The sequence below is a fragment of the Megachile rotundata genome, chromosome 11 (assembly GCF_050947335.1).
Source record: "Megachile rotundata isolate GNS110a chromosome 11, iyMegRotu1, whole genome shotgun sequence".
NCBI classification, from domain to species: domain Eukaryota; kingdom Metazoa; phylum Arthropoda; class Insecta; order Hymenoptera; family Megachilidae; genus Megachile; species Megachile rotundata.
In genome coordinates, this window is record NC_134993.1 from 14,345,451 (window position 1) to 14,368,642 (window position 23,192).

The following is a 23,192-nucleotide window of genomic DNA, read 5'->3' on the forward strand; positions in this document are numbered from 1 at the left end:
CCAATCGTTCTCCGCCACCATCTGTAAGAGAGGGAAGAATCGTCGATCCACGATCCTCTGCCTATTCTTGGCCAACGATTCACCAGCCCCAATTTCGCATCGATGGAAACGACCAGGGAAAAAGAAGGAGGCCAGTGGGTGGGCTGATCCACCGCGAAGAGGTCCTCTCAATCTGCAGTCGATTTTCTCGTGCACCGACCCAATTTCGATGCCGGTGCGGGCAATTTAACCCACGACTGCTTCTTCCTTTCCGGTTGCTTGGGACACCGGTTTTTCGCCGTGGAATACCGATCACAACCTTCAGATACTTTCACGGCTCGTGTACACTGTGGACATTCGGTATTTTCACTCTGGGAACGGTATTTCGTTAAGAACAAGTTATCGTTGGCAGGAACTTATTGACGTTGAAAACTTCCATCCAACTTCCTAGAATGACTTTTCTTCGCCGCTATCAGGAAGAGGACGTAACTTGAAGAGTTCACCTATCCAACTTACACTTACGCAATTAATTTTCAAACACGTTAAAAGATAGTTAACAAAGGATCCATGGTTCAATAGTTCCATTTTCTCGTTTAACAGCCATCTTGTTCTGTTACCCAGTAAGCGGTGTTTGCGAAAATTGAGAATTAACCGCCATTGGTCTCAGCGGGAAACAGCGTACGACCATGAAATTATATTGCTTCTTTGTATCGGTACACTGCGTCCCTGACTGGCATTTATAATTTACCAACGATTTAGAAAATCGCTGGATCTACCAAATGTTCGCTGCGCCAGCGTCGAATTGACCGTACAAGTTGCTCGCAGTTCCGGTGACATTTGTACGTAACAGCGTACACTCAGTCGAGGCAAATTACCATATTCCCCTTGCTACGTGTTCCTCGGCTGGTTTGGCCCAGATTCTATTCTCCGATTTAATAAACAGAGCATTTAGAGGCACGCGTACCATACGCAGCCCTAAAGCCGCTTATCTTTTACGAGAGTTCCCTTCAGAGTGCTTCTTTTAGCCTTCATTCGCGTTTGTCATCGAAGAAAAAAAATTGTAAACGGAGGGTTGTTAACGTACCCCTCTTCAAGAGAAGGGTTAAATAGAATTATCCGGGTCTCAAGTATTTCAGCTTCATATTTTCCAGAGAAGATTACTCTGATTCTTTGTATTTCCAGGGTGAGGGGGCATGTTGATGTGTCGGCGGTTGCTGCTGATCGCAGCCGCGATCACGGCCTCGATCGAGGCTGGCTCCGCTAGTTACCATCCCGGGATCTCCTCCGACTATTCCGGATATCCCGCCTTTCCGGCCTATCCGAGTCTGACGTCCGAGTCCTCGTCGATCGCAACCACGACAAGTCTGGAGAATGTGCCCACCTGCAGGTACTCCCAATATCGAGAGAAAAAGAAAGAGGAGATATCGCATGTTCTGTACTTTTGCAGGCCATCAGAGTATCTGTGCGGCACCGGCAACTGCGTCGCGCAGGACAAGTACTGCGATGGCGAAGACGACTGTGGTGACAAGTCCGATGAGCCTAGATATTGCACCCGTAAGTCTTCGTGTCAAGACGCAGTTATGGGATCTAAATTAATCCGCAAATCAATGTACTTATGACATGGTTGATCCTAGAGTAAGATAGGGTAATAGATCATCTCTGAAACAATATTCATTAATCTCTGTAATATTCAGTTAGATGCGAAAGTACTATGTATACTAGTATACTAGTTATCTTACTAGACTTTTCATTCACTCTATGTCTTGCAGCGTGTAACAGAACCTTGTACGGCGACGTTGGCCGAACCTACAGGGTGGAAGTCCGCCGGCCAAGGGAGGATCGACTGCCATTCTTGTGTCATCTGAACTTCACCGCCGCCGGATCTGATCTAGGGGACCTAGTTCAGGTGCGAGACAAGAAAAATAAGTGCTGACCCGTCGAGCAGTAAATGGAGACTGTCGCTAGTGGCGGATAATAATTTGTTTGTCTGCTAGGATACACACATACATACGTGCACGTGTGATGTTTTAGCGAAAATAGATTGTCTCTCGAAATTGTTTTTGTAAGTTTGTTTATTTCAGTGTTTGCCTTTTTGATATGTTTTCCTTCCATCTCGTTTTATGCTTGTTTTTCTGTGAACGCAATGTACACTATCTTGTTTTGTCGAGTCGAAAGTAATTCTGAAATAGCGTTTAGTCTTTTTGAAGATCTTTTTACGCTTTTGTACTGTAGTAACTTTGTATCAATTCCGTGTGAATGAAACGAATAATGTAATCGTTGAAACGCGTCAAATTGCAGTTAACATTCGATACGTTCACCGTGGGACGATTTCAGTCGTTCACATCTACAGGATGTCCGGATGGTTACATGACCATCCGTGAGGAGGGTCGTCCAGCGACTGGGGGGCAATGGTGTGGTAGCGCCTGGGGATATACCGTTTACTACAGCGAAACACCTTCCATCAATTTGACGCTGTATTTGCTGCTTCTGTCCGAGCAGGTGAATCTCCTCGGCAGAGTTAAATTAAACCGAGTGTCCGAAATCTTTCCGTTGTCACCTGCGGCCTCCGGTGACGAGGCTGACAAATTAAAGAAACTACTACTGGTTAACATTTTAACATTGTCTACAGGGTATCGGCTACAACTTCGATTTCAAATTATCGTACAAGTTCCTGAGACGTAGCGAGGCTCACCTCAGATACGGGAATAGCAGCATGTCTACCTGGCGGGGAGAACTGGTGAACGGCACTTACTGCGATCGCGTTCTGACCAAGTGCGACGTTAGAGCTTGCCGACTGCAATCGCCGAATTATCCCGGTGTTTATCCTAGAAACGTCACCTGCTATTATCGCGTAGAGCAGAATCGAGCACCACCTGGACATCGAGCATTGCTGGCTGTGAGTCAACGCAACAGTCATAAAATACACATCAAATATCAGGACGTAAAGTACGATGGCAGCCAGAGGATATTGAGGTACCATTGCGGTGGATTTTGCTATGCACGCTTGATTCTGTTCTAATTAAACGGGATTAATTTATCCGGCAGAGTCTGGGATCAATGCAACGTGGTGCAGGATTACTTGACCGTGTACGACGGTGGCTCGACTTCCGACAAGGTATTGGTTAGACTTTGCGGAGGAGATGCCGTGCCAGATATCGTTAGCAGTCACAACACGATGCTCCTTGAGTTTCACACGTCCCCTTACGACAATCTTTTTCATCCGGTTCCTCTGTCGTTCCTACCGGGCTTCGAGCTCGAGGTTCAGGTATGGATTTCAGTCTACAAATTACTTTGAAATAAATTGTAACAATTAATCTTGGTTAACAGGTGCTCTTCGTGGACGAGAAATCCAGAAGTTTCGTGAAGGAGAACAGCAACTGCGACTTTTATATATCCAGCGACGAAAGTTTATCGGGAGTCGTGGAGAATCCTAAGCATTCCTTGCCTCCGAACACGACCTGTCGCTACCACTTCCAAGGCAAGATGAACGAGATCGTCTGGCTGTCCTTCATCAAGTACTATGCTGCCAGTGCTGACGCCGCCTCGAGCATCGACGTTACTTCGGACTGTAACGCGAAGCTTCTCATATGGGACGGCGATCACACGATAGATAAATTAGTTCCCGTGCGTAAGGTACGATCTTTAAGTCACTTGTCAGCAAGATTTTCCATCGGTTTAATATTCCACAGAATATCACACTGATGGGGCAGTTCTGCAAGGATGATACTCCCCGCCTATGCGACCACAGTCTACTGCGAAACGGAAGTCGTCACGCTCGGCCCTGTAGTCTCGCGGAGAGCTACGTGTCCAGCGGCAGAGACCTCACCCTGGAACATATTCTACGTCAAGGAAGTGCACTTTATCCGATAAGCTTTGTACTGCGATACGAGTTCGTGCACGAGTCGGCTTCATGTAACCACGTGTTCGGTCCCGCGTCGACAACATCCACGTCTTCCACGTCCTCTTTATCCTCTTCCTCTCTCTCGTCCGCCAAGGTAGGCAAATTCGCGTCGCCGAAAAGTGTATTCTTCTATGGACGCGGTGGTGCGCAAAACGTTAGCTGTGTGTATCGTTTCGAGGCCGAACCGGATCACAGAATAGAACTGTCTATAACGAGAGCCTCGTTCGGAGACAGAGGATGTTCCTCGTACGTAGATCCGTTGGTTAATCGGTGGACCTGCGACCGACGGGTTATAGACTCCCTGAAGATAGGCACCGCGGAGCTCATCGTTGCCGAGTATCCCTGGCAAGGAGTCGAACTGGTCTGTTTTTGTAACATTCGATCACTGATTAATCTAACTGAATCTGATCCAAACGTTTGTGTCTAGGTCCGCGACTGCCTGTGTTCCAACATAAGCGACAGAATCTTGCTGAGGACGTTGACTTCCAACGTGGTCGAAGTTCGGTTCACCGTAACGCTGATGAACGTCACTCAGGACTACAAGGACTTCTTCTTCGAGGGAGAGTACCGTTTCGTCGCGTTAGGAGCGGAAACGAGCGAGCAAGGCTGCTCGACGAAACTCGAGGAACGTCGGTTACGCGGGACCAGTGGTGAAATTTCCCTCAGAAGTCCTCTTCCACGAGTAATTCCCGGTGTGGCCGCAGTAGAGGAGATCTTGACTAATACGGAGGACTTAACTGCGACCCAGTGCGTGAACGAGCCCTGGCTGATCGAGCCCGAAGACGCGAGGATCAACTATCTGTACTTAAGGACTACCGGGTACAGTATTACTTTGGACAACGTCGAGGATTGCACCACGTCGAACCGTATCGTTGTTTACTCGGCGGCCAACACGAGGGACCGCAGCGTAATTTGTCCCGAGGGTGGCGTTGACACCACTAGAACGGTGGACTTTTTCTCCGGTGGCTGGAACTACAGCGCTATCAACGTTTCAGTGGCAATGGCACAGCATTCCAGAAGCTTCGTCGTGGAATTCCTTCAGAGGGAGCCTGGATTCTACGCTGTTACGTGGATGGCCATCTCTAAGAGATCTCCTAGTCCAAGCATCGGACAAAATGTCTTCACGATACTGCCCCACGAGGACTGTCTTTACAGGTAATTGGAGCAATTTCTTTAGCTTCGGATGACAATGTAACGATGAATTTGTTTTCTAGATGTCCAGAAATTCAAGCGTGTATCAGCTCAGTTTTATGGTGCGACGGCATACGTCACTGTCCTTCGGGTTTTGACGAAGAGGAAGCCAACTGTTCTTATCGGTTCGGCGTGACGTTGCTCTACGTGGCCGTAGGCGCTGGCGCTCTTGGTATATTTTTGATCCTCCTACTCGCTACTGGCTGCCTCAAGTACTGCCTCTACCGACACAAAGCTCGCAAGAAAAAAAAGAACGTCGCTCTGAACGTGAACCATCTCCACGTGAATCACACCCATCACAATAACGGTCTCACCGGAAGCCGGTTAAGCGAACGTTATAACCTCGCCACGCCGCAGGAGATGTATCTGGAGAATTACGGGAAGGATAGTATTTGTTGACAATACGCCATCGCCAATATCGAGACCACCGTGTGAATATACAGGATTTTTAACATACGCCTACCTCGCTGGCCTCTTTAATTTCCCCCGTGGAGAGAAAAAAGGAAAACAGGCGACGAACCGTCGACTGAATGTTCCCCCACTTGGTGGTGCGCATACACATGAAAATATGTACGCAATAATCGTATTAAATTCCGTAGACCAATTTGAAGGCATTTAACGGACGAACGGGTACCGAGTTCTTTCGAATCCTCGACAACGATTTACCCTTTGTCGAACCATCGTTTGAGTTGAAATAATTGCGACTATGATTTGAGGTTTCGGATTTTACTAAATTTTCGAGTCGGACGATGGATCGTGAAGGGGGACGAAATCGATGAAAGGCGTTCACGCTGTTCGAACACTCGTGTATATGGTTCTCATGATAAAATCGCGGTATCAAGTAGCTCTAGGAACACACGGTTTTTTTAGGTTTAAAAGCAACGCGTGAGAACTGGAAGCATACAGAGCGTGAAAGAACTATATAGGAACTAAGGGAAGAGAAGAAATGCAAAATACGTACGAGTATATGCTTTTAAAAACGAAGTAGGAAAACTTGTAATTTGCAATGGGAGAGAATTTTTATTACGGTCGGTTGCCGAACGAGTGCCACAAACGTCCACGACGAGAAACGACGCAGAATAGAATTGGCGGGATGAAGAAAAGAAATGACGGTCCTAGTACAAAGTCCTATAAACGATATTACATAAATCGCATGTGAACATCGGGGGAAAAACGAAACACGCTGTGATGTACTGGAAAAAGAAAGAAAACTTGATCATATACATAAAGGGAGACATTTTTAAAAAGTTGAAAAAGCAAAAAAATGAAGAGAATTATTTCGACCGATATTGATCATTTTTTAAATCCGTTTTACGCTATAATTTTATAATTGTCGTGTTTAAACGATATTCATATGCAATTTATTCTAAGGATCACGACCAAAATCAACCAACGCATTATCACCGAATCCTTGTGGATCGTTTTTATTATGATCGGTGTAATCTGCGTCGATCCGTCGATACCATCGTTTTTTGTAAGAAATACGCAGCCACCATTAATCCGTTAACGCGGAAGTATAGTTCACCCTGAGAAGTTAAAAGATCGTTCGATACAATTCCTTTCGGGTCAGTTTTAAATTTCACGAAGCCCCAGGTAAACCTATACTTCCGCGTTAATTCGCGAAGAACTAACCTATCCAGATTTCATAAGTACATACATTAATGAAGATGATATAACACATAGTTAAATCACACATGTAACCTAGGTTTGATATCGATGCGCGAGGCTTGACTGGGAATGTAGAGATCGATGTATAGTTGATTATCGTTTAAACGAATGCGACGAAGAGAAGAAAGAGAGGGCGGAAATGACAACGCATACATTGTAACCCTATTACGAAAGTGTTAAATTACTAAAAAAAAGCCATCATTTCACGTACGCACACGCGGAGACACGTATGCTGAGAGAATATTACCACATACATACCACGTACACACACGTATGGTAAAAAAAAAGCGCGTATATCTTACGTCTGTATGCTGTGATAGAAGTAAGCGTATCAACAATCGGAAATAAATTTCTCGCGTGAAACATGTGTTTATTATATGCAATTCCCTTGTCCTATTATTAACTACATGAAAATATTGTACTACTCTATTGAACAGTCAAGGTTTTGAGAGAACTCAAGAGCCTAAAAAAATCATAAAACCTAGCCTAACTCATCTCATGTAGGATATGTGGTCAAATGCAGTTGCATGTCTTCCCCTTCAGTACTTCCTTTCAAAAGTAAGCTTAAGTTGTACGATCGTAGACGTCATATGAATGCAAGGTGTGCCTTTGCATTTTAAGGATCTGGACGTATTCGAACGCAACGACCTAGTATCATACAATCAACTGCAATGGAAAACGTTCCCTTTCAGAAAGCTCAAATTTCGTTATTCAAACCTTCCTCGGCCGACCTTCGAACTAACGAGCACATTCAGTTTATGCCCTCAGTCTTATTTACTTTATTTTAGTATTCAGGCTTTTTTTTTTTAGAGATCTGCGTTTGAACAGCGATGTCGGTCAGTTATAAATATCTTCTTGCAAATGAAACGCTCACTGTCGATTATTGTTGATCTTAATCTATTCAAAACGTTTCATCTTTACATTTTAACAAATTTGTAGTTCTTCTGCATGGCATTGCAATTGTTTTATGAGGTAGTTCATGAAAATATAATGGAAAGTAAGTAGTTTTGCTAAATAGGTTTCATGGTTGGGTATAATTTAAGTACGTCAAATGATCAATGTGAAAAAGTGTATTAACAAACGTTATATTACAATAATAGCGAATCAATGCCACATCGTACCTTATCCTTAAAAGTCGATAATGGGAATTGACTAGGTCTGCTAGATCGATTCGAACATTCCAACGCCTAACAGTAAATTTCTTCGTGAAAAGTGTAGCGTCATAACTGGAGTACTTTTGGTCGCAAAAGTTCTAAGGAGATAGGCCTCCGCATTCGTTTTTACATCTGGGTTATGCGACACGTTCACGTCTTCTAAGCTCATTTCTTCAGCGAGTTTCGTGAAATCCCATAACTTGATAGTAGAGTCTAACGAGCCTAAAGTTATATATTATTCAGTATGATAGTTCTGCTTCAAAGAGTATAATCATACAACAGTACTTACCGGATACTAATATATTTCCATCTCTGCTAAACGATAAACAATGAATAGTACCGGAATGACTCGACAAGGCGGCAACAAGGTGACCATGTGCCAAATCCCAAACTAAAACGCGGTGATCGGCCCCAGCCGACGCTAAAAAGCGACCCTCTGCGGAAAAAGCAAGAGAATAAATCGGAGCTTTGTGTCCTGTCATTAATCTGACTTGGCTGCCAGTTACGCAGTCCCATAATCTTACTGTCATATCGCTGGAACCGGTCGCTACGTAATTCGAATTTGGATGAAACTGTACTACCTGAAAAATTTATAATTGTTCACTGCATGCACATAAACGAGCAATTAAAGTGAACTTACATCTACGTCCGAATAGTGACCAGCAAATATTCGAAGAGGTTGATGAGAATCAGTTGCCCATAATCTGGCAGTTTTATCATGAGAGGAGGTGGCAAAATAATAACCGTGAGGTGAAAATCGAACGCACCATACTGGGAACAAATGTCCCTTGTAGCACACCACACAAGTCCACGTGTGCAAAGACCACAACCTTACTGTAATACATTGCATTATTCAGTGATTCAGTATAGTTACAAATATGTGATCAAATGTCATACCTGTACTATCTTCTGAGGATGAAAGAAGTAGGTTCCTATCTGGACTAAATGACAAACTGTACACAGGACCATTGTGGCCAAACAAAGGTCTAGATGTTTCTGCTGTACGATCATCCATCATTCTCACCAGTACATCATCTGTAACATCATCATAAATATAAATAATGAAAACAATAATGAAAATCTTGTGGTCAATGAATATTACCTGCTTCTCTGTCAATGTCTTGTAACTGTTCCCCTGTTTTCATTAGTCTCAATTTTTGCGGAACTAAGCTCCATACCTTTATACAAGAATCACTGAATCCAATAGCTAGTAAACTCGAATCTTCTGCTACTTCAGCCGCTGTCACACTATGTTTCATATTAGATGTAAGCATAATCTTAAATTGACAAAAACAATCTCGGTGCGAACTTACGTATGAACCGTGTTCAAGAGCGTATAAAAGCATATAGATGGTAAAGTGTCTGGGCCGAGTATAACGCGTTTCGATGCTTCTCTAAGCGCTTTTACTTTTTCCAACTTATCCGCATCTTTTCTGTACATAATTAAATACATTTTCTTTTGCTACATATGGATTCATCATATATTTATTAATACTATTTCCTTACAAGTTTGGTAGTGGCATTCTACCAACCGGAGGTGCATTTGGATCTGATTTAGTTTTCTTAGAAAATAGGGGGTCCTTCTTAGCTTTCTTCTTTTTTGGTTTATCCCCATCTGCACCACCTGTATCGTCCTCCTCTTCCTCAGTTGGAGGCATACACTGAATGTCGGGTTCTTTTAAAAGTCCATAATATACTTTGGCTTTATTATCTGAAATAAAAATTGTATTCTATACAAATCTTTATTAATAGTAAATCTAAAACTTCTGTCCAATTCTGTAGTAACCTTGTCTTGTTGCTTCTCCAACTACTGCACCAGATGTAGCATCAATTTGTTGTTTGTTCCTTGCTACACCCTCATACATATCAAAATATAAATGTTCTTGAATGATATTTAGTAATACACTATGTTTCTTTTCTTGCAAATGTCTTTTCAATATTGAAAGAGTGTCTCTTGACATTCTGATTATAAACTGATTAGACCTATAAAGTGTTTTATAGAATTTGTAGTATAAAATATTATAATTGTTTATACAAAAACTTGGATAATACATACTTGAAAGTATCTGTTAACTCATTTCCAGCCATTTGTTCACGTTTTGTTACATTTGACAGTCTTTTCAAATCATTTTGGTAATACTCCTCTAGATTTCCACCAAATTTTTCTAATAATTGTTTAGCCTCTTCAGAATGATTATTGTAAACCAATTCAAGGTACATATGTACCAAAACTGGATATAAAATTGTACCCAACTCATGCTGTTAATTAATCATAGATTATTTCTCAATTTTGAATACGTTCTATCTAATATATATACATGATAACTTACTTTGTATATATCCAAAGAACCTTCTACAAATTTTTTTAGTTCACTATATGCTTTCTCATATAGAGCAGGATCTCCTTCACTTTTATATGCAGAAAGTACACTGTTAACTTCAGAATCAGTCTGTTGGGCATCGTCTGCAGATATATCAGTCAAATTTGCTTCCTTTTTGAACAATTCTTCCGTTCCCTATTAAAATAATGCATATGTAATTACCATAATATTAACCATATACATTGCATAATCATATTTGGTATAAAAATATACAAACAATCAATTAACTTTCATGAAAAATTGAATGTTTATATACAAGTTTTAGGTTAGGAAACATTTGACAGTTAAATTAGTTGCAAAGTACCTTCAAATTATATTTTCTAAGCAGTTGCAAAACTGCAAGCATAGTACTTTTGTCGTTATCCATTTTCATTTAATTATTATGTCAATAATTTAAAATACTTGTTATCAAAGAAATTGTGCAAAACATAACACCACCTATCACCATCCACACGCGCATTATGGCGCGTATATACTCTCGATTGCATCTATTTGTATTTTGTATATCAGTAAAGCTATGGTGGCGTTGTTATCGCACCAGGAAAATTCAAATGAATTATTTTTGCTTCGCTTATTTTAGGGAAATGGGAAAAATAAACGAGTCATTGGTTAACAGTAAAAGATATAGTTTTATTTTCACCATTTACAATACCCACTACGGTAATATTTCATCTTTGTCCATAAAATATATGTATATAACACAATAATGTGTACATGTATAGTTTTTATATAAAGTAAAAAAGATATATATAAGAATATGTTTGATCATTTTTAACAATTCGTCATTTTATAATCCTTTAAGCTATTGTATAGATACGATAGGCTTTCGTGAATTATATCTGAGATTCAATGCAAAACATGTAAAGCTTCAAAGATATAAATATTTGCACAAACAACTTGTAGGAACACTGTCTTTCTTGGCGAGATTATCTTATACAACGCATTAGAAGTTATCAAGTGTATAATTGATAACCATAAAAATATTAATACTTGATAAATTGTACATTTAAATGCGAGACGAAATTGACGCTTGAGTTAAACATTTAAGAAACCAGAGCCAAAAGACATTTCTTATAATGACCGGAACAATCACCCTAGAAAAAAGCAAGATTAGATTCAACGTTCACTTTCTCCACAAATATTTTTATGGGCTATACTAACCGATATGAAGTCTTCTAATGATTCTCCATACTGATGTCTGAATACTTCTCTAATCTCTCCCATATCTATCTCAGAACGTGTGACAACCAGTCTAATTAAACGAGCATCATCTGTACCCATACCCTTCATACTCTTATACAGTTGTTCGGCAAAGAAGGCAGCTCTGTTCTTCACGCATTTTACTACCAAAATTAATTTACAATAATTAGTACAAGTCAAAGAGAAATTATGATAAACATTAAAAATATAATAATTACCAATTGCAAGAAGACCTTTCTTAATATCTCCTGAGAACTCGTTCTCGATGGCATCCTCAATTGTGTGGCCGGTTATGTTTTCGTATTCGTGGAATATTTGCTTCAACTGTGGAACATTTCTTTGAACAAGAACTGCATTGAATATTGATTCATCAGTACCAAAACGAAGTTCGCCTACAAGAAAATTAATATGTAAGCTTAGGAAGCCTTGCTATATATATAAATACATTACGTACCGGCTCTGAGAAGTTCTTTGGCATCTTCTAATGCGGCTGCAGGGTCTACATCGAATGACTCATCTCTGTTGGCACAACATAACGATACCATTAATCGTTTGAAATTGCCGGAAGTATCGTCTCTCAGGTCGTCTTCCAACGATCTTCCGTACACTGAAAAAATTGAACATGTTAATATAAAATGTATGATGCTATGTATAACATTGAAACTTACTTGCTTCGTAAGCTTGCTTAATTACACGGATCTCATGGTTAGACATGGTACACAGTACTTCGATAAGTACGCATTCGTCGGTTCCAATACCAGACATTGCATCATGCAGCTCTTTGGCATAGTATTGCGGCAATGGCATCATCATAGCAAGAACTAATTTTTCAAAGTTGCCCGACAATTCGGATTTCAGATCTTTTATTAAGTCCTTTCCATATAAAGTTTTAAACTGAACAGCAATTTCTTGGCGTTGTAAGTTGCTGCGATTAGCGAGCACGTTAATAATCGTTTTTTCATCTGTACCAAAACCTTTCATTGCCTTTCTTAAGGCTTCTGCATCTGCCCTGGCATCGAAATCACTGTACGGTACAACAGTAGGGGACAACTAGAACAGAAAGCAATATAAAATTCAGCACAAAATCATTTACAATAATAAAACAATGATAACTAAAAGTTGCACAATTTGATGTTATTTTATGTGTACTTTCTTAATCTCACCTTTGGTGTAAATTGATCTTTTCGGGGTGAGCTATATCGCTGAGAAGGCGATTTACCTCTATGTGGAGAATCAGATTGATTAACCTGCCCCCCGGAATATCTCCCGCTTTGGTAAGGATTTGAATTATTTGAATAAGCATTAGGCTGAGGTGGATATGAAGAAACTGCACCACGACATTCTCGTGCTTCTGGTGCAGATTGAAGGTTTGGATACAAATTATAATTTGGCTGCTGTGGATACCCAGAAGGTTCACTAGGATATGGTTGCTGCATTGGTTGAGGTGGATAAGAAGTATTAGGTTGATAAGGAGAGGACGGTTGACGGTTTGGCTCAGGTGCATATAAGGGAGAACCTCCTGGTGCTGGATAAGGACACTGCTGAGGTACAGGGTGATTAGATTGTGGGGGATAAGGGCTGGAAGGATAAGGACTATAGGGCTGTGGCATTCCAAAAGACACGGGTGGAGCATTAGAGAAACCTATGTTGCCACTTTGAGGATAAGGTGGAGCAGAAGCAGCACCAGGGGCAGAAGGTGTACCAGGTGGAGCTCCAAATGACGTTGGTGGTCGTACATGTCCAGGAAATTGAATCACCGGTGGTCCCTTACACACCAAGCGCAAATTTGCAAATGTTTCATCACAAACACGGCAAAATACAATAGATATAAATAAATACTTGTACTTACTTGATAACCGTAACTCATGTTGCACGTTTCTCTTGAAAAAGTAGCTTGACACAAATAATCTGCAATAAAAAAAGATTCCTTTAATCATCTACTAAAAAAAGCAATCGTGTTTTCAATTGCAAAATGCTTTAGCGCTCCTACATCTGAACAAACAGTCACAGGAAGCGAATAAGAGACGCCCAAATAATGATAACAGTAAACCGTATGCTTGTACACTTGTTACGAAACAATAGCAAACAAAACTGGTTGGATCAAGCCTTATATTAAGACTGTGTACGTTATAGATGGGTTTAAAGAGCTCACCTAGGTTTCCAAGAATTTGATACTATAGATATTTGTAACTTTGTTTCTATGACGTGTATCGCAACTGCTTTTGGTTCTGTGACGTACTGCGTCTGCGTTTGAAGTCAAAGTCGTTATGTGGTTTTAAAAGAATGTACATTACATATAACGGTATTATAGTGGGGGAAGAACAGAAATTAATCTACAGTTTCACTGACGTCACAGCATACCGAGAAAAACCCTATGATGTTTCAGCGAATGTTGAAGAGGAAAAAGCAATTTGCGACCTTCCTAAAAAAAAGAAACTGCAATGATTCATAGTCTATGCGTTATGTTTGGTTTTCACAATGTGTGCCATATATCAGTTCATACTTTTGTAGATAGCATAAATCTTGTTACCCTTATAATTATTAAATGTCCATTGTAAATTTAAGTGTGCATGTGACTCAAATTGGTTCTACTACGTTGTGCAACGTCAAACGCATATACCCAGTGATCCTTTCTTTAATATGTAACAGTTATGTAACAGAATAAATGAGGAGTACGTTGGAGCACTCTTGCTGTTATATTGTTTGTCCCATGATGTAAAATGCCATTTTTCCTGAAAAAGAAATTTGTTAACATAAGGATTTTCATTATAATTCATACGTACATCATAAATTTAAATTTTTGCGTGCGGAATATGGAAATGGTATCCGTAGCACTATCTGGCAGCTAAACCTGGAACTACCGAATAAGAAAATTACGTTTCTTTGAAAAATAAAATATTTTTAGACTGTATAGGTACTTACAAATTATTCTACAAGTTGAGCAGAGCCAATTAAATATCATTATTAGACAATCAGAGCTTTGTACTCGAAAATTTTTGATACAGTATTTGATGGACCTAAAAAAGTATTGCCATCTAGTAGTAAAAAATGAAAATTAATGAAGCTAATTTCAATAATAAAATTTTCTATTTACCGATATTTCTAATTTAACATCATTAAAATGCTTCAAAATTAATTAATTCTGCATTTCCGAGCGTATTGTAGTCACTTCAGTTAAAAAAGTCGATATTTAGTACATAAGTATGGAATCGAATCGATGGGTCGATTCGGAAAAGTACTACTAGCGCCATCTAGCGGCAGGAACCAGGAACTATTTTTCGAGTAACAGGAGCGCAGAAAAGTAAAAGAGGTATGCGGAGTAAGAGGTATCTCCCGCGCAAACCAGCGCGCATGCGCAGCAGCAGGTGTCCCGCGCAGCGGTGCGCATGCGCAGTAGCGGTGTCACCTTATACATACGATAATTATATACGCAAAAAACGTTAATTACTCATTTTCTGGGCACAATTTATGAACTTTTATGATTGAAGAATGTTCAGTGATTCCTTAGCTGCTTTCTCGTATCCTATTTGTTCAGATTTGTAGTCGCAGTAATTAGTTATTAATGATTTTTGTACCGCATGTCGGCGTGTCACGCGGTGTAAATGTGCTAATTAAAATCATTAATTACACATTTCCTGAGCATAATTTATGCACTTTTATGATTAAAGAATGAAGAGTGATGCCTTAGCTACTTTCTCATATCATATTTGCTCAGATTATTGCTGCTAGTAACTAGTTATTAATTAATTATGCAGCAGACGTTGGCGCGTCATATGAGCTCATTTAGAATAATTAATTACACGTTTTCTAATTACTTTTTATGCACTTTTATGATTGATTAATGCTCAGTCATTCCTTAGCTAATTTCCTACACCATATTTGTTCAGATTATTTATTAATATAATGTACTACTATTGAAGTTGTAATGGAGTGTTAATAACTAATTAATTACAACAAAAATCTGAACAAATTCGACGTGAGAAATTAGCTATGCAATTATTGAACATTCTTCAATCATAAAAGTGCATAAAATATCATTAGAAAACGCGTAATTAATTATTTTGTATTAGCTCATATGACGCGCCGACTTCGGTTGCATAATTAATTAATAACTAATTACTGAAAGCAATAATGTGAACAAATATGATATGAGAAAGTTGCTAAGGGATCACTCTTTATTCTTCAATCATAAAAGTTTATAAATTATGCCTAGAAAAAGTGGAATTAACGATTTTAATTAGCGCGTGTATACCGCGCACCGTGCCGACATGTGGCACAAAAATCATTAATAACTAATTACTCTCAACATAAATCTGAACAAACAGTATATGGGAAAGTAGCTAAAGGATCACAGAACATTCTCTAATCATAAAAGTTCATAAATTATGCCCAGGAAATGAGTAATTAACGTTTTTTGCATATATAATTATCGTATATATAAGGTGACGCCGCTACTGCGCATGCGCGCCGCTGCGCGGTACATCTGCTGCCGCGCATGCGCACTGGTTTGCGCGGGAGATACCTCTTACTCCGCATACCTCTTTTACTTTTCTGCGCTCCTGTTACTCGAAAAATAGTTCCTGATTCCTACCGCTAGATGGCGCTAGTAGTACTTTTCCGAATTGACCCACCGATTCCATACATATGTATTACATACTGACTTTTTCAACAGAAACGACCGTAATACACTTCGAAATGTAGAATTAATTAATTTCTAAGCTTTTTAATAATGTTAAATTACAAATATCGGTAAATAGAAAATTTTATTATCGAAATTAGTTCCATTAGTTTCTACCTTTCACCGCTAGATGGCTATACTTTTTTACGTCCTGTGGTGATCATCAGAGTCATCGTCGATCAAGAAGAATTTCATTTTCAAGCCATCGATAAAGAAGATTTCTATTTATATTTGACATTCAATTTTATTGTTCAATTGTATATTTTAAAAAGAAAAACGTTCGCTATTCATTCCTTAATCAAATTTAAATTCAGCAACACGCATTTCAAAATCAATATCAATAAATCAGTTATTTTTGAAGTTTTAATCTATTAACTAATTTTAAATATAGAGACGCATTCTCTATAGTCCATAAAATGCAACATGCACTTACCTGCAGAGCTAGACTTAGGTCCATGAACCGCTATGAATAAATCTAATAAATGAACTATTAAGGAGTAGATAGGAACATGAAATAAATAAACCATCGAATCAATCTTCAAAATAATTTATTAAAAATGTCGCATACTCGATACTCGAATCGGTAATCAATAATGGTATAATTAGTAACTATATGCATGTTGTGTGAGCATGTTTTTTGGAGGTTCTGTTCAAACGTTTGCGGCTGACGGTGATCCATCCTCTATTGATTTTAATCGATACATAACAGTATCTTTCAGGTCGAACGTCATCAGTCAACATGTTGTCATTATTCTGTTACCTCAACTTTTACATACATATTAATAATTATATGTTTCTCCGTTAAATAACGTTTAACTATGTCCACCGTTACTGTCAGTGATATTATGCAGAATATTTATTGTTGCCCTAATCCTTCGACAGATTTCACAACCGAATCATTTTTTTTACATACGTCGGCCTGAGAGATACAACTATACTCGTTGCTACTCAACATTTCGCTTTCATATATATATGCGGTGCACGGCGCATGCGCATAAATGTTGTATACATGCGTTCGTATGTTATTGTCGGATCTGTTCATAATTTCGCTCACTCGGATATTCTGTTTATACAATCCTTTCACATTTATATTTCGGTCGACATTTTCTCTGTTCGATAACAGCGTCGGAATCGAGGAAATTTCGGTATCGTCTTCGGAAAATTTTAACAAATCGGTGTCTATGATCTATGAGTATACTTGGAAACAGAAAATGAAACGCAGTTTTAGAACTGTCTAAATTACCGACGGTCGGTATCCTATCGAATTTTAAAAATACGCAAAAACGATACAAGCTGTGCCATTATCTGCTGATACAATTTAACGTGAAAGGAGAAAGTAATTTTAACGCTTATTTGATCGATTATTGCGGATGCCGAAGCGTTTCAAATAATTATTTTGCCATTGGCGTAACTGGGTTACTGTTAGAGTGGAGCAAAGAACACAATACTACAAAATTAAACTATCATTCCACATACAAGTGGTGTACGATACCATTTCAAACATTTTCATCAGCTCATCAGCTCAGATTTATAAATTTGAGACTCCTAACTTTATACAATATCAATTTTTCAGATCTCTGCGTTTCAAATCTCTGAATCTACAAATTGTTATACAACCAAAAGCCCTAATATTCAAATTTGAAGCTGTAATTTTTCAACAATGTGCTCATATGTTGCTATTACTACTAGGTATACATCCCTAAGTATACTAAGTCCACCCCAACAATTCCAGTTACGTCAACAGTATTCGGCAGTCTTCAAGAAGTGTTCAGAACTCAAGTCCTGTGACTCAGGCCAGTCCACCGTTCATCCAAATTGTTAACCCATCCAATTTCTATAGTAACAATTATTAACTACATGTCAATTTTTTTGATGTACAAATTCCCAGTACAGAAGGAAGGAAACAGCTTATGTTACAAGTCAGAATTACCATACAGCTGTTCCTCATTTTGTACTACAAATTCATGTTCTAAAACATTGACACCGATATGATTATTCGCACTTTATCTACTACATTTTTCCTTTCCAGACGAGTAATATTGATGAGTAACACAAGGATTATCGTGGACAGGCCTTAAACGCTGTACAAATCAGTTCGACGAGTTTACAACTCCTTTCCCTATATTCGTTTTCTTTTTACATGTAATAGTTTGTCGAGAAATGAATACTTGTGCGGTTTCTCGGTTTTCGGTTCAACACTTACATGTACAGAAACCGCGCGAATTTTGTCGATTCGCCTGAAATCTTCGTCTGTGTTTCTCGCAGACTTCTGGAATCTTTTGATTTTCGAGTATTCTAGCGGTTACGAGGCGAAACAATAGGGAGAACGGTTCCAGTAAGCTGCGAGAACGAATCGTCTCTGAATTCCAACGCGCTGGATATGGTTTACATTGTAATTAACGTCTAATCGTCTACATAGTTTACCTGCTTAGATCGTGATCTAGAATTAGTTAAAATTCGTACGTGTGTGTATTACGTTTATGTACAACCGCGTTCGCGACGATTTTGCTATCTATTTACACTACACCCGCGGGGGCCATCTTGTTACAACAGTGTTAACTTAAAATTTGTTACATCCTGACACGGGGAAGGCCCCTGGTCCCTACCTAGCTCATATGCTTCGTTTATTTTGAAAGTGGTTTCATTTATTTTGAGAAAATTAAAGGTTAGCATGTATGTCAAAAATTTAGGTTAATCAAGACTGACAGTTTAGCAGTTCTTGTTATTTGATTATACAAATATGTAGTATGTAATTTGTAGTACAAATATGTGATATATAATTTGTAATACAAATATGGAGTATGTAATTTGTAATACAAATATGTAATATGTAATTTGTAGTACAAATATGTAATATATAATTTGTAGTACAAATATATAATATATAATTTGTAATACAAATATGTAATATATAATTTGTAGTACAAATATGTAATATATAATTTGTAGTACAAATATATAATATATAATTTGTAGTACCAATATGTAATATATAATTTGTAGTACAAATATATAATATATAATTTGTAATACAAATATGTAATATATAATTTGTAATACAAATATGTAATATATAATTTGTAGTACAAATATATAATATATAATTTGTAATACAAATATGAAATATATAATTTGTAATACAAACATGTAATATATAATTTGTAATACAAACATGTAATATATAATTTGTAATACAAATATGTGACATATAATTTGTAATACAAATATGTAATATGTAATTTGTAATACAATATGTAATTTAAATATACAAATTTCTTTTAGATGATTTAACTAAAATAATATATATTCATGCAAATGACACCACTTTCAAAATAAATGGTATTATAACTACGCCAAGTACACAATGTCGCAGAGATTCAAGTTACATTTTGCTAATCCTTGTTTCACAATGTTCTGTAACTGTTGAAATACAATCTGGCTCACATTTTCCACGATTCGTTTAATTTCAATCCTCCCAATGATCACCATAGTCCCTGACATTTGAACATTTGTCTTACAATTAATGTTACAATAATTCTGACGCACTGAGAAATAAGTAAAGGGTTTAACAAAGATACGCATCGAAAAATGAGATTACAAAGGGGTACAAAAGAGAACAATGTTGTAACGAGATTAATGGTAGCATCGTGCAAACAAGAGAGGGGTTTAGAGTGGATGGCCCTGCGGGTGTCTCCAAACACGGGCCACGTTTTCATGCACGGTGTCAATAAAGGTTCGCCGATAAATTGCAACTGGACCAGCGGTTTGCGTATCGATTGAAACGCTGGTCAAACCTTCCCGTGTATGCGTAACCAGAGGAATATATTTTTCGCGTAAGCTCATTCCCGCTGTTCACCTTTTCGTCGTTGCATCGTGTGTGTAGACCGAGAATCATTAGCTCGTCGACAATAAATTGTGGAGACCTTTGTGCGAGTTTTCCTCCCGGCTCCCATGCAGGGATCGGATATACAGAATATGAAGGTCTAATCCGAAGCTTGCTTCGGAGGTATTTAAAATGATTATCTCTCATTGGCAGCCCTTAACCCTGTGACGTTGATTAACTCGTTCTGTACGGAATTTGACTGACACAAACGGAAGAAGAAATTATGGGAAGTTACAGAACGGTTAATCAACGAATCAAAGTGTTTTCTTGCCTAATTTTTCCTGGGACGTTATCACGATCACTCGAAATCGATGCGCGACTAAAACGTAATGGCGAAACGTAAGTGGCAGTGAAGCGTGCATCTCGTTATCACGGAATCGCTGGAGCAACAGCAACGATAGAACGCGAGAAACTAAAGTCAGTCTTCGATTCTCTGTAAATGTATTTGGTATTGATCGCGCCGGACCAACGGAATCACGCGAGCCAACTAAAGAGAGAAGAGAAACGGTGAACGAGATGACGGTATTTTGGCACGGCCAATTCCAGCGGTCGTACGCGTTTTTTTTGGTCCCCGCAACGCAAGAAACATCGGGAATTAGTTCGTTGCACGAGAAAGAGAGGAATCGTAGAAAAAGAATCACCGATTCGTATCGAGCGAACGTGAATAAACCTTAATGTACGAAATAAGAGACGTTTTAAAGATAACAAGTCTTCTCGTTAGGACGAAATCGTGTGCCTATGGAAATCTCGAAAACCTTGTCTCGCGAAATTGTGCTTGTCGACTTTAATCGTAATTGTTCGATGAAGTATGGCAGCTTTGTTATTTAGGTTGTTGCGAAAGAAACGGTTCGAAACATTTTTAACTAGCGGAGGGATTCGAGAGTTTAAGAACTTAGGGAAAGTTTAAACTTAGGATCTCGGAGAAACTACAGAGTCTAAATTACACAAAGTTCAGAGTTTATATAAGAAGTCTGTATGCAACAACCTAATATTTATCGTCTTAATATTCGAACACAATTTCACGTTAACTTTGGATAAACGTAGCTGTCGGTCTACCCGAATACAATTAATAAATCCATATATTAACGATTGTCTTTGATCAACGTATAATATGGAGGCTCGGTTTCGACGTTGCTGTTTGGCTTTCGTTCCTCTTCCGAATGATCGTTACGTGCACGGTGAAAACAGCGAGAAAACGACGATGATATTTCCGGTTGACAGTATTTATAAGTTCTTTCGAGCTGTGCTTAGTGGCTAATAGTGAAGCGGTTTGGAACATGTCTCCGTTCTCACGCTTAGAATTAAGATTTCGTACGATGAAACGATCGATGTTATCCTCGAGATATATTCGGATAGTCGGTGAGTTTGAGCTTGAAACGTGTCGAACGGAAACGCGTGCTAAAAACGCGTTATTATCCGATACAAATAGATAAATAATTCTGTACAAGTATGAACATGGTGTCAGGCGTCGACCCTAACCGAATCGAATTCCGATTCGACGACCCTAGCCGGGTGTAACAATTATTAAACGGAGCACAGCTCCGAGGAAAACAGCATTTCGTATTATATCACATAATCATCTCAGGCTACCATAGATTCTACCTTTCGTTCCGTCGAAAACTTATACGCTAGTATATCATTAAGTCGCCTAAAACGATATTCGCTTGAAACATTTGGTCAAGTATCTCTAGTATTTTCTTTTCTTTCAAACTTGCTCGGGGATTCCTTGTTCGAGTCGTGTAGACCTTACGATTCGTTGTGACCTTAATAGCATTCCAGTGTACACGTTGTATATATGTGTATATATGTACACATGTGTGTACGATGGAAGGTGTAGATTATGGTGTACATGTACCGTGTTACAAGGGATGCAGAATTGTGGCTGCACAGTGCATATGTAGAGTACATGTTGTATGTGAGGTTAGGTTCCCGTTCAACGAACATGATTTTGTCTCCGCACGTTCGACACTCATAATCCGTACAAACGTCGACAAGAAATCCCGGAACAGTTTGATCCTTGCGATCGTAGTGTTTCCGTTATGACGAACACGCACGATCGCTTTCTTTCACCGAAGGTTTCCGGCGCGATTATTTTTACAGACCGCGCGGTTCGCCACGAGGGAAGAGAGCGGTGTTGAGAGTGAACTTAAAATCGTGCTGTCGACTGGCTCGTTGGCCATTCAAACTACTAACAGCTTGTTCCCCGCTCGACGACTCGGATTCCGTCCTTCGTAATCGAAGAATTTATTGCAGTTTTAAACGCCAGCGGTGAAAGACTCGTCTGAGGTTGCCGCTACGTTATACTACCAGCGAAAGGTACCTAGGATTTTTTTTATTATTGTCCTCTTTAAAGCAATTCGATTTCGGCGACTCTTCGAAACCTAAAACGCTCGTGGATCTAGCGGGTGAAGCTGCTCCAGGGAGCAAAAGAGGCGGTAAGCCGCGGAGGAAGCCGGAAGAGATCCGTGAGAGTGCTAGGGACCGGAAGCTACAAAATGGAAACCTTTTCGGCGAAGAACATAGTCCGAGTCGTCGAGCGGAGTCGGTTATAATCTACGTCTCGAGCGAAGCATCGTTACGGAGGAACAGTTCTGCGCGTTACGTGGAAGCGAATGTCGTCGGGAGTGTCCCGTTCAGGAGGATATCAGGCAGATGAATTCGCGACGACGAACGAGCGTGGCCAAGGGCGATCGTCACACGGTGGTCACGCGGTCGACCTCGACGTAACGCACAGAACTGTCGCTGTGTCAGCAGATCACTTCCTTGCCGTCTATGATGGCCGTTTCCGAGGAGATGCTCTTCAGTCTGTGCTGCGATATCGACCGGTTGGCCCGCTGTCTGCAGATGCGCCAGATCACGAAGCAGATCACGGCCAGGATCGTGAGGATCGCGAGCAGACCGAGTCCCAGGTGCAGGGGAGGTAGTTGCAGTAGCATGGAACAGTGGGTCAAGGCTTCGTCGTAGCCCGACGGGCAGTGGGTGATACCGTCGCACCATAGGGACGCGTTTATGCAAGCGTCCAACTCCGGACACCGCTGATCGCAGTCCCGAGCCATTTGCAGGCCCGCCGACGAAGTCACCGATGGCCTGGAAGTTAATTTCGCTCTGGGTATCCCGTAAAATTAAGGACTTAAGGTCTTCTTTAATTCGAGACCAC

The 23,192-nt window shown here is 39.6% G+C and overlaps 4 protein-coding genes and 1 long non-coding RNA gene across 14 annotated transcripts in view; 1 reads left to right on the forward strand and 4 right to left on the reverse strand.

Annotated features, from left to right (window-relative positions):
- The first annotated feature begins 1,172 nt into the window (after window positions 1-1,172).
- On the forward strand, window positions 1,173-7,102 carry LOC100880780 (uncharacterized). Of its 3 annotated transcripts, XM_012298994.2 has the most exons (10): window positions 1,173-1,366; window positions 1,427-1,533; window positions 1,749-1,885; window positions 2,278-2,478; window positions 2,609-2,952; window positions 3,025-3,244; window positions 3,307-3,612; window positions 3,669-4,241; window positions 4,308-5,035; window positions 5,095-7,102. In XM_012298994.2, exons 1-10 carry the CDS (start codon window positions 1,173-1,175, stop codon window positions 5,468-5,470), a joined length of 3,186 nt encoding a protein of 1,061 aa, XP_012154384.1. In that variant the 3' UTR covers window positions 5,471-7,102. The 3 variants fall into 3 exon arrangements, with proteins under 3 accessions (XP_012154384.1, XP_076393474.1, XP_012154385.1); XM_076537359.1 differs by having other exon boundaries at window positions 1,173-1,533; XM_012298995.2 differs by lacking the exons at window positions 1,173-1,366; window positions 1,427-1,533; window positions 1,749-1,885 and adding an exon at window positions 1,902-2,041.
- A 692-nt stretch (window positions 7,103-7,794) lies between these two features.
- Window positions 7,795-10,757, reverse strand: Taf5 (TATA-box binding protein associated factor 5). Of its 2 annotated transcripts, none has more exons than XM_012298996.2 (11): window positions 10,579-10,757; window positions 10,224-10,409; window positions 9,950-10,152; window positions 9,680-9,876; window positions 9,400-9,604; window positions 9,207-9,326; window positions 8,996-9,141; window positions 8,791-8,928; window positions 8,534-8,727; window positions 8,183-8,474; window positions 7,795-8,115 (listed from the first exon to the last, which is right to left on the reverse strand). In XM_012298996.2, the coding sequence occupies exons 1-11, from the start codon at window positions 10,645-10,647 to the stop codon at window positions 7,901-7,903; spliced, it is 1,965 nt and encodes a 654-aa protein (XP_012154386.1). In that variant the 5' UTR covers window positions 10,648-10,757; the 3' UTR covers window positions 7,795-7,900. The 2 variants fall into 2 exon arrangements, with proteins under 2 accessions (XP_012154386.1, XP_012154388.1); XM_012298998.2 differs by lacking the exon at window positions 7,795-8,115 and having other exon boundaries at window positions 8,183-8,329; window positions 8,418-8,474.
- Window positions 10,758-10,883: 126 nt separating this feature from the next.
- Window positions 10,884-13,884, reverse strand: LOC100880668 (annexin B11). Of its 4 annotated transcripts, none has more exons than XM_003700499.3 (8): window positions 13,627-13,884; window positions 13,324-13,382; window positions 12,638-13,240; window positions 12,143-12,524; window positions 11,929-12,081; window positions 11,693-11,866; window positions 11,436-11,617; window positions 10,884-11,368 (listed from the first exon to the last, which is right to left on the reverse strand). In XM_003700499.3, exons 2-8 carry the CDS (start codon window positions 13,339-13,341, stop codon window positions 11,318-11,320), a joined length of 1,563 nt encoding a protein of 520 aa, XP_003700547.1. In that variant the 5' UTR covers window positions 13,342-13,382; window positions 13,627-13,884; the 3' UTR covers window positions 10,884-11,317. The 4 variants fall into 4 exon arrangements, with proteins under 4 accessions (XP_003700547.1, XP_012154375.1, XP_012154376.1 ...); XM_012298985.2 differs by lacking the exon at window positions 13,627-13,884 and adding an exon at window positions 13,465-13,615; XM_012298986.2 differs by lacking the exon at window positions 12,638-13,240 and having other exon boundaries at window positions 13,627-13,857.
- A 2,799-nt stretch (window positions 13,885-16,683) lies between these two features.
- On the reverse strand, window positions 16,684-19,022 carry LOC105664377 (uncharacterized). Its single transcript, XR_001097585.2, has 2 exons — window positions 18,577-19,022; window positions 16,684-18,492 (listed from the first exon to the last, which is right to left on the reverse strand). It is a non-coding gene; the product is annotated as an uncharacterized LOC105664377 (long non-coding RNA).
- A 2,501-nt stretch (window positions 19,023-21,523) lies between these two features.
- Window positions 21,524-23,192, reverse strand: part of LOC100876498 (uncharacterized) — a 118,565-nt gene continuing 116,896 nt past the window's right edge. For all 4 annotated transcript variants that reach the window (XM_076536937.1, XM_076536936.1, XM_012298984.2 and 1 more), the window contains one exon: window positions 21,524-23,122. In XM_076536937.1, coding sequence (XP_076393052.1) covers window positions 22,783-23,122 — 340 coding nt within the window. In that variant the 3' untranslated portion in view covers window positions 21,524-22,782. The remainder of the gene's footprint in view (window positions 23,123-23,192) is intronic.